Source organism: Culex quinquefasciatus, chromosome 2 (assembly GCF_015732765.1).
Source record: "Culex quinquefasciatus strain JHB chromosome 2, VPISU_Cqui_1.0_pri_paternal, whole genome shotgun sequence".
Classification (NCBI taxonomy): Eukaryota; Metazoa; Arthropoda; class Insecta; order Diptera; family Culicidae; genus Culex; species Culex quinquefasciatus.
In genome coordinates this window covers 113,603,007-113,614,219 of record NC_051862.1, presented here as the reverse complement: position 1 = coordinate 113,614,219, position 11,213 = coordinate 113,603,007, and the positions used below count along the sequence as shown (strand labels likewise).

General features: G+C 46.3%; 1 protein-coding gene across 1 annotated transcript; it reads left to right on the top strand.

Annotated features, from left to right (window-relative positions):
- The first annotated feature begins 3,711 nt into the window (after positions 1-3,711).
- Positions 3,712-8,102, top strand: LOC119766265 (uncharacterized protein K02A2.6-like). The gene is made up of 2 exons (XM_038250707.1): positions 3,712-4,522; positions 4,567-8,102. The coding sequence occupies exons 1-2, from the start codon at positions 3,712-3,714 to the stop codon at positions 7,923-7,925; spliced, it is 4,170 nt and encodes a 1,389-aa protein (XP_038106635.1). The 3' UTR covers positions 7,926-8,102.
- The last annotated feature ends 3,111 nt before the right edge of the window (positions 8,103-11,213 follow it).

Below are 11,213 nucleotides of genomic sequence, written 5' to 3'. Positions count from 1 at the left end.
CCAATCTTCCGAAGGGATCCTGGAGAGTGCCTTAGGTTAGATGACGCCTAGCACTCTTCTTGTCATTTATTAACATTTGTAATGCGCCATTGCATTAGAATGCATTTGAAACATCACAAGCGTTAAACCGGCCAGGCCTACTGCGTAAAGCCGTATCGCAGAGATGACTCGTAATTGGGTTGAGTTTGAGCACAGAGTGTTCGAACAACAACACAATTCTGAATCGACAGGGGAGGAAGAAGCGTGGGGACACACCACCATACGCTCCGAGATTTTGGTTGTATTCGTTGGGAGCACCATGCTAAGAAGGTTTGGTACTCCGGGACCCTCTGGGATGGGACATTGTATTTCCACGAATGCCCAGGACACTATTTGCCGTGGTTATAGCGCCACAACTCGCTCTCTGTAACAGTATTCCTAATTCCAGTCCACGCTTACCAAGTCGTCATGGCCTAGTGGCCTAGCATTTTTGCTTACCAATCCAAAGGACGGGGGATCGAACCCCGTCTTGAGCGACTTTGATTTTTCATTCATATTCATCATTTCAAATTTCTGTGTACTTAACTTTCTCGTTGGGAGCAGATGGGAATCGAACCCAGAACCATTCGCTTACAAAGCAAACACCGTAACCAGTCAGCCACGGCCGCTCCTAAATGTCTCTTAGACAATTTTTAAGCAAATTTTCTGAACTTTTCAAAAAAAATATTTTCAGGAATGGTCACTCATGGTCTCTATTTTTAAAAATCGGAAAACTGCAAATATTTCGCTTAAATCAAACTTTCGGTTGCTATATCTTGAAAACGGAGCCCTTTTTTAAAAAATCTGTAAAGTAGTTTTCGATTGAAAATTCAATTTTGCATAAAAAAATTAGGTCCAAATTTGCTTTTGCATGAAATTTCGATTTTTTCCAAAAATCAATTTTTTTTCAAAAATTATAACTCGACGGCAGATTTTTTGACCATACTTCTCTATGGCTCAAAAGTGGCGGGTTTTGGTCCCCAAAACATATCAAAAAATCTCGAAAATAAAAAAATACGTATTTTGGGAAATTGAGTTTTTGTGAAAAAAAGTTAAGTAACAAATCGCCAAATTTGTTTTTCCGTGTACCTATTTTTTCTCAATAGTCCTCAACAATACTTACAACTTTGCTGAAGACACCAAATTGATCAGAAAATTCACTCAAAAGTTACAGCTGTTTGAATATTTACGTATCATTTTGGTATGGACAGCAGCCAAAATTGTATGGAGACTTGTATGGGTAGTTTCTTTGGCCGTAGGGAAGGCCCCCACAAAGTATGAGCTAAATAAAAAAAAATACAAAAAATAAAAATGGTCGAAATCGGCCGATTTCGTAGACACTTGCTCCTGTAGCTCTATAATAATTTTATAAAAAGAATGAATTAGGCATGTTTTTCATATCAGACATACCGATTTTTTTTATCTTTGAGGTCTCAAAAATACACCGTGTCCTGTGTTGAGAATCACTTTTAGCATGTTTGGGTTGATTTAAAAATCTTTGGAATTTTTGAAAGTTTTCGATGTTTATCATCGCAAAAAGTTTTTTTTCGCTAAAATTTTTGTTTCGTCAAATTTTACGTTTTTTGAAAACTAATGATTGCAAAATAACTGTACTAGTGTAAAATGCATTTTAAAACAATTGTTCCATGCAAATGTTGAAACTATGGCTTATTATTTCAATATTCATATTTGTTTTGACCCCCCACCCCCCTCGACCCCGGCAAGAGCCAAGGGACAAAAACTTTGAAAAATATTTGTATCGGCTTAATGACAAAATCTACCTGAAATTTCAAAAACTTTAACTGAAATTTGTTTTTTTTTTTCAATTTTATCGATTAAAATAACGTAATTTTATGACAAATTAAAAAAAAAATCATATTTGGCCTGCAGGCTGTAAGCTTCAAATTTGGTCCGCTATTCAAAAACAAAAACCTGGTCTAAATATTAATATAAACAGAATAAGTTTTTCAATAACAGTGAGCACACAACTTTTATTTATTGGATAAGGTTGTTTCGAAAGTGGAAAATTCTTAAAGTGATTGGTATATTTCCCCTATATTCTTACCTCTCGTACGATGTGGAACAAACACAGGAGCAAATTCTCTCTTTCCTATGTCTGGTTTAACAACAGTTAATTTACACTGGGTTTCAATTTGTTCGAATCCATTTGAAGCTATACATTTATAGACTCCAGCATCTTCGGGGCGCAAATCTTCGATCCATATGCACCCATATGCACTGCGGTGCAAGTCATTCATATCAATAATGTGGTCATCATACTCTATAAGTTTGTCATCCTTATACCAATTCAATTCAGCCTGAAAACCTGTGGCTGCACACATTAATTTGAATCGTCTTCCTGCCAAACCAGCACGATTTGTAAGGTGAACCGACCATTGTAATTTATCTCGATTGTGCAAAATTCTTTTGTGGTGATATTTAACCATATCATCGCCAAATTGGGGCAAGGGGGGCGATTTTTCTGGTTCACGTTTTTTCAACCTATAACCTGCCTGCTCCACTCTTGCATTTGTTTCTTCCGGTGACTTTTCATTTGTTGTCGTCTCTGGCGTAGCATCGGATGGTAATTCGTTCTTAGCTGGAATTGGTGGAGCATCTTGCACGATTTGTTTTTCAACAGTTTTCTTAGGTATGTCCGTGATAGCAGCTTCTGATGATTGGCTTACTTTTGCAGGTTCCACCGGTGCAAGCGCTTCGTCTTAATTTGTCATGAGAATAATGATGAAAAACTTTATGAATAAAATAAACTCAAGCAAATCATAACATTCAAACGTTGACTTATGAACTGATAACATTTTCCAGAAAAAATAATAATTTGTATGCGGTTTCCATCAACTTAATACGACTACCTACCAATATTTAATATTCTTTGGTTTTGCCATCGATCTGCTGCATTATATGCACAGTGTGGTTGTGCGGTAAACGATTTACACAATGTTTTTTTTTTAATTAAATTGAGCACGATAAAATGGCTTGCACATTAGAGGACAAGGAAAACGGGGCATTAAAAAACCTGGATCGATCGTTTAGGTAAAAATAAGTAACTGTGCCAATTCGGAGCCAAATCCGTTAAGGCTTAAAGGTTCCTATAGATCGTTAGAGTATGAATGGGAAAATTCGCAAAAAAGTGTGGGGACTAACATAGTATCAGGATTTTGGCAGCAGGTCTCGCCCAAAATTTCGAATTGTGAGATTCTTGTAGGAAATTAATTCCCTACGACTTTGTCGAAGGGTGCAAAAAGATCCAACTTAGGTTCATTCCTTTGTGGACCACCAATCAGTGAGGTACTCCTCGATATTAGCGGCAAAAAGTTGAATAGGATACAACACCTCTATGTTGGGTTCACAGAGAACCACCAGCCGTTCCCAAAACTCCGCGACTCACTGTGCTCGATGGTAGCACCCAGGTAGAGAGAGGCGCGATTTGGATAGAAGTGAAACCTTTAGTTCTTAAGTTTTGTGTCGTGCAAGAGAATAAACGTGTTTGATTGTTAGTCTAAAAATTGGTTTATTCTTACGACTTTTTGGCCGCTCGTTTGGTTCGCGCCCCCGGGTACACAACATTTTTGGCGACGAGGACGCTGCAAATTTCTGGTGTCCTGTACAACCCGTGGAATTTGCGGAAAAGAACCCGGCTCTACGTTACCCGCCGAACCTAACCTCAACCGGACAATGAGCGACCCGGATCTGAAGAGCCTCCTGGAGAAGCTGACCGAGGTCTGCCTCCAGAACCAGGACCTCCAGAAGGAGCAGCAAGCCCAGCAGAAGGCGCTTCAGGACCTCGTGAAGACCGTCACGGCCAAGCCTATCATCGCGCCACCGAAGCTCAACGCCAGCACCAACGACAACAAGGAGTTCCTACTCGAGTCGTTGGCCAACACGATGGTCGAGTTTCATTACGATCCGGACAGCGATGACGGCCTGTTCGACGTCTGGTACTCGCGGTACGCGGACACTTTCTCCCAGGATGCTTGCAAGCTCGATGATGCCAGCAAGGTGAGACTGTTACTGCGGAAGCTGGACACTCGGGCGCACAGCAGATACGCCAACTTCATCCTGCCGAAAAAGCCGAAGGATAACGACTTCGAGGAGTCCGTGACGAAGCTGAAGGAGATTTTTTCCCGGCGAACATCCCTGTTCAACAAGCGCTGCAAGTGCCTGCAGTTCATCAAGCCGGAGTCGGACGACTTCATCGCCTACGCTGGCGCGGTGAATCGACTCTGCGAGGACTTCAAGCTGAGCAGCCTGAAGGAGAACGAGTTCAAGGCGCTGATCTTCGTTTGCGGACTACGCTCGCACCGGGACTCCGAAATTCGCACCAGACTGCTGTCCAAACTCGAGACGGATGCTGCTACACTTACGGTCGACACCCTCGCAACCGAATGTCAGCGGCTCCTCAACCTGAAGCAGGACACAGCACTGATCGAGAACGCCGCACACTCCTCCACTTCTGTTGTCAACTCTCTTTCTGACAAGTATCGTGGCAAGTCAAACCAGAAACGGCAAGACAAACCACAACAAAAACAGAAGTCGGACGCAAGGAAGACGCCAAAATCCCTTGCTGGCTATGTGGTGGTGTACACTACACGGAGGCCTGCCCTTTTGTAAAACACGTCTGCAAAGAGTGTAAACAAATCGGGCACAAAGACGGCTACTGCGCGTTCGCGAGGCCGTCCGGGAAACCGCAGCGTTCCAGCGTGAAGGAGGTCTCGAGCGACCAGACCAGCGCCCGTCGCAGAAGGAAGTTTGTCAGCATCCTGATCAACGGTAAGCCGATCAAGCTCCAAATCGACACGGCCTCGGACATCACGGTGATCAGCCGCGATAATTGGTTGGCTCTTGGATCTCCCGCAACTCGCCCGACAAGTCACGAAGCTACTAGCGCGTCTGGAGGCCACGTCAAGCTGGAGGCAGAGTTCGAGTGCAGCGTGACGCTGCAGGATTCCTGCCGCTCAACCGTCTGTTACGTCGCACCCAACAGCAACCTGAACCTGCTCGGGTTGGACCTGATCGACGCTTTCGACTTGTGGTCTGTCCCGCTATCTTCGGTGTGTAACCGGGTGACTGTCGCGGACGGCGTTCTGGATCAAGTTCACCAGCTGCAGCGCAAGTTTCCGGAGGTCTTTCTGGACACTCTGGGCCTCTGCACGAAAACGAAGGTGAAGCTGTTTCTGAAGCCGAATCAACAGCCCGTGTACGTGCCGCGCCGGCCAGTCGCGCAGACCGCCTACGAACCGCTGCAGGACGAGCTGAGGCGTTTGGAGAACCTGGGGATCATCTCGTTCGTCGAGCACTCCGACTGGGCCGCGCCGATTGTGGCTGTACGGAAGGCGAACGGCAGCATCCGGATCTGTGGAGATTACTCCACCGGGCTCAACAACGCGCTCCAGCCAAACGATTACCCGCTGCCAGTGCCGGACGACATCTTCGCATCCCTTGCTGGAATGCGCCATTTCAGCATAATTGATCTCTCCAACGCCTACTTACAGATCGAAATGGACGAAGATTCGAAGAACCTCCTCACGGTCAACACGCACCGGGGGCTCTTCAAGTTCAACCGTTTGGCACCGGGCGTGCGTCCAGCCACGGGCGCTTTCCAGAAGATCATGGACTCCATGACCGCTGGCCTGACCGGAGTTCGCGTCTATTTGGACGACATTCTGGTTGGCGGGGCCACTGAGGAAGAGCATCTACACAACCTGCACGCGGTGCTCGAGCGCATCCGCGACTACGGTTTCCACCTCCAGCTCTCCAAGTGTCGTTTCTTCATGGACGAGATCAAGTACCTGGGCCACGTGGTCAACAGTTCAGGTATCCGCCCCGATCCGGCCAAGCTCCAAGCGATCTCTACGATGCCGCCTCCGAAGAACGTTCCAGAGCTGCGCTCGTACCTCGGCGCAGTGAACTACTACGCCAAGTTCGTTTCGGAGATGCATCGTTTGCGCCATCCGATGGACCAGCTGCTAAAGGCCAACGCACAGTGGAACTGGACCAAGGATTGCCAACGCGCGTTTGAAGAATTCAAGCGCCTCCTGTCGTCAGATCTCCTGTTGACGCACTTCGATCCTCGCCACGAGATCATCGTTGCTGCCGACGCGTCCAACACCGGAATCGGTGCCTGCCTGATGCATCGCCTGCCAACAGGAGCCATCAAGGTCGTGCAGCATCGTAGCCGTTCGCTCACCCCCGCCGAGAAGAACTACGGACAGATCGAGAAGGAAGGTCTCGCACTCGTGTTCGGTGTCATGAAGTTCCACTCCATGATCTATGGCAGACACTTTACCCTGCAGACCGATCACAAGCCCCTTCTCTCAATCTTTGGCTCGCACAAGGGCATTCCAGTCCACTCGGCGAACCGACTGCAGCGTTGGGCCATCATACTGCTCACCTACGACTTCCGTATCGAGTACATCGCTACGGATCAGTTTGGCTATGCGGACGTGCTCTCCCGTCTCATTAGCCAGCACAGCAGAGAAGACGACGAAGACTTCGTGATCGCCGCAATCTCGTTGGATGACGAACTCGAAGTTTTTATCGACTCGTCGGTCAGCAACTTCCCGGTCACGCACGCCCTGATCCGGAAGGCTACGAAGGAGTCGAAGTCGTTGCAAGCGGTCATCAAGTACCACCACGAAGGCTGGCCCGAGTCTTCCACGATGATCGCTGAACCCGAAGTGAAACTTTTCTTCTGCCGCCGTTTTGCTCTCAGCGTGGTCGAAGGATGTCTTCTCCTGGGTGAGCGCGTCGTCGTACCAGAAGTGTACCGCAAGCGCATTCTTAAGCAGCTGCACAAAGCGCATCCCGGAATTGTGCGAATGAAGTCGCTTGCGCGCTGTTACGTGTTCTGGCCCCGAATCGACGCGGACATCGAAGACCTTGTGCGCGCTTGCCCAAAGTGCGCCGCTGCAGCCAAGCTTCCAACCAAGGCACCGCTCCAGTCCTGGCCGACCCCGAACGGCACTTGGGAGCGGGTCCACATCGATTACGCTGGCCCGATGAATGGAGTTTTCTTCTTCGTCGTAGTGGATGCGTACTCAAAGTGGCCGGAGATTTTCGCAACCCCATCGTCTTCCACCAAGGCGACTCTCAAGCTGCTGCGGCAGTGCATTGCTCGCTTTGGTCGTATGGACCTTCTCGTTTCGGACAACGGTCCGCAGTTTACGAGCGCTGAGTTCCGAACGTTCCTGAAGCAGAACGGAATTCAGCACGTGACGACCGCTCCATACCATCCGGCGTCCAACGGTCAAGCTGAGCGCTTCGTCGACACGCTGAAGCGAGCTCTCAAAAAGATCAACGAGGGGGAGGATTTGGAGGAAACTCTGCAAGTTTTTCTTCAAGCGTACCGGTCGACTGCGAACCCGCAAGCACCCGGTGGTAAATCTCCTGCGGAGCTGATGCTGAGTCGTCGGCCTAAATCAACATTCGATCTACTACGAGCTCCCTCCATGCCGCCGAAGCCCACTCCTGCGAACGAGAAGCAGAACGCTGACTACGACCGGAAACATGGAGCTGTGGAAAGGTGTTTCGCGCCCGGTGACCTGATCTTCGCACACGTGTTCCGTCGCAATGATTTCACGTGGGCACCAGGGCAAGTAATCGAGAAGGTCGGCGCGGTGAACTACGTCATCAAGCTCGAAGGATTCAACCGTCCAATCAAGGTGCACACCAACCAGATACGACGCCGTCGCGTCGCTAACGCAACATCGGTGGAAGCTCAACCTGGCACACTTCCGCTGGACATCCTGCTGGACAACTTCGAAATCGAGACGCAGCCACTGCCGAGCGGAGATCCACCTGTTCTACCTGGAGACGATCGACCTTTCCCGCGCCGTTCTGAACGAGACCGCAGAGCTCCGGATCGCTACAGCCCGGGACTCTGGGCTTAAAGGGGGAGATGTTGGGTTCACAGAGAACCACCAGCCGTTCCCAAAACTCCGCGACTCACTGTGCTCGATGGTAGCACCCAGGTAGAGAGAGGCGCGATTTGGATAGAAGTGAAACCTTTAGTTCTTAAGTTTTGTGTCGTGCAAGAGAATAAACGTGTTTGATTGTTAGTCTAAAAATTGGTTTATTCTTACGACTTTTTGGCCGCTCGTTTGGTTCGCGCCCCCGGGTACACAACACTCTAGGCTTCAGTCAGCAAACGAGGGAAAACCAACCAGCATCAACGGATGAACGCAGTAGTGACCTGTTTTCACCACAAGAACTTTTGAACATTTTCATAGAGATAAGATGACAACTCTGCGCTGCGTGGGTGCAAAACTCGCCAGGAACAAGTAAGAACGCTTGGAGCATTCATCTTAAAATACAGTTCGTAGTTTACTCGTTCTAATGATTTTGAATATTTCAATGAATTTAGTTTTTTAGTTTAAGTTAGGATTAGTTATTAAAGAGATTTTTTTCCCATTTACCCAAATGCATTCGATTCAATGCAATAATGTAAAACAATTTGAAGTAAATAAAATAAACGTAATCAATTAACAATAAAACGAAAAATACAACAAAGATGAAGAGCATTAAGCCGTGCCACTTAGCATGTAAAAATATATGTAATTAAAAAAAATCCAACTTAGGCTCGATCTCCAAATTTATTTATTCGTCAAACAAATGTTGACTACATTGATCATTGCTTAATTACTAATTACAGGTGAACATTATTTAAAATACAAACTATCTTCTTTGGTTATAAAACTGTTTTTTTATAGCGGATTTAGTCATATTGAAATCGATTGTGTCACTGTATTTGTAATCTGTTTCCATCATTCTGTTGATAGAACCGTGTTTAGCATAGTCTGTTCTGTGAAACCGTAACGCAAAGAGTTGTCGTGCTCTCAAAGCGCGTGCGGGTTCATACAAATTTAGAGCTTGTAACATTTCGGGGCAATTGATTCGGTTTGCAATTATGTAGATCGATTACAAACGAGAGAGAGAAGCAAGTTCACGACGCTTTGCAAGTGTTTCTAAGCTTATTAACATACATCGTGCATTATACAAAGGCATAGGAAACACTGGCCATTAGGGTGACAATAAAAAAAACCGACATCAGGAATACCTTCTGGCTCGATTCTTAAGGCAAAAAAAAAGCAACAGTGCAAATTTTGAGCCAAATCGGTTAACGTTAAGGGGTCGCTTTTTATCGTTGAAGTTTATATGGGGAAAATCGCGAAACGTTATGGGTATTGTGTGCGTGCGTACTTGAGTGGTGTCGAGCTGCGACCGGTCCGCCGAATTCATCGAAAAATCCGTGTTTTTACTGGTAACCGCGGCGTGAGTGTCCGTTTACGGGTGGCGGAACCTGTGGTGGTCCAGGGCAACACAAAATTCGTGCCCAAGTATAGCGAAAATCGCCAATTTCGTGTCGATCGCGGTTCTGATCGGGCCAAAACAATAAAACAATAAGTGCTCCCCGCGTTGCAACAGCAAACTCGTCGTCGTCACCCGTGCTAGTCCACATCGTAGAGCTGAGTCGGAGTAGGAAAAAGTGCAAAAAATAAAATACGACGAAAAATTTATTTTTTGGAAAAAAATTATAAAAAGCGCGGTGTAATAAATAAGCCAAAGCAATTGAAGCTCTTCTCTGTGTATTATTACAGAGTTCTTCAACGCTCAGACTCAGTCGCCCACAGATCGTCCGACAGATTGTATGGGATGGGTTTTGAAGAGGTTTAGGACTTGAAAAAAGTCAATTCCCGTAGCAGCCGAAAATCCCTCTCGATCGCCACCTACTCCTTTTTGCCATCGACCTCCCGCTTAAAAAACTGGTGTCGCATCAAGTTTAACTCCTGGGCTTATTGTCCTGTTTGCCACGTTTCTTGTCACGGCCACCTCCTAAACCTGACCTTCTCCCTCCTAACCTAACCCACTTCCTTACTGTCAGTGTCCTACCTTGACACTCTCTCTTCCTCTCTTCCGTGGGCGGACCTGCTGGTCGGGGCCTCTCAGCTACTGCTGCCGTTGCTGCTGGATCGGACTCGAGCTTCAGCTGTCCCCGAAGGTCCCGAAGGTGATATTGCCCGATTTACGGCGCATGGTTTGTTGATGACGGGCAGGTCTTCGGAATCAGCTGGTTCCTCGTGGTGTGGCTCGTGATTCCCAGATGAAGGTTTCACACGACTCAGCTAAGCCCGTTTTGGCAAGTCCGGTAGTGACCAAAGCCAACAGTAGCCGCACAATTCTCCTGGTAGCATCATCCGGACTTGGAGAAATCAGATGCTCAGCAACAAGGGAAGAGAGCCAAATTAGCAAATGACACCAGATATCGATGGTGGTAAGTAGTGTGTCTATTCCGGGAATTCCCGGGACACAAATCCCGGGATTTTTCCAGAACCGGGAATTCCCGAATCCCGGAATTTTTTATAATTTGTCCCGGGAATTCCCGAAAAAAAACAAATTTTGGTCTGGAAATTCTGATTTGGTTGTGGAAATATATGAACAGTTGAATACCTCAGAATCGATAATAATTTTAAAACATCATAATTTGTATTCGGCATATATCAACATTAATTTAGTTTATTAGGGCAAACTGTTTAAATTTTAGTTTACCGATCTGCAAAATGCCTAGCGCTTTAAATATTTCATATTTGATTTTATAAATATAATTTTTTTTTTTTTTATTCTTTATTATAGAGTTTTTCAGCCGGAGGCTGGTTCGACTCTTTTTATAAATATAATATATATTTTTAGAAGATTGATATATCTGAGCAATTCTCCGAGATTTCGGTCACTTGATTTTTTTTTTTGTATTTTTTAATCCGCCTGAAACTTTTTTGGTGCCTTCGGTATTTTTTTTTTTGTTGGCACTGCGACTGCCTTCGGTATGCCCAAAGAAGCCATTTTGCGTCATTAGTTTGTCCATATAATTTTCCATACAAATTTGGACAGCTGTCCATACAAAAATGATGTGTAAAAATAAAAAAAATCTGTATCGTCGGGAACCGTGGTGTAGGGGTAAGCGTGATTGCCTCTCACCCAGTCGGCCTGGGTTTGATCCCAGACGGTCCCGGTGGCATTTTTCGAGACGAGATTTGTCTGATCACGCCTTCCGTCGGACGGGAAGTAAATGTTGGCGCCGGACTAACCTAAAAAGGTTAGGTCGTTAGCTCAGTCCAGGTGTAGGAGTCGTCTCCCTGGGTCCTGCCTCGGTGGAGTCGCTGGTAGGCAGTTGGACTAACAAT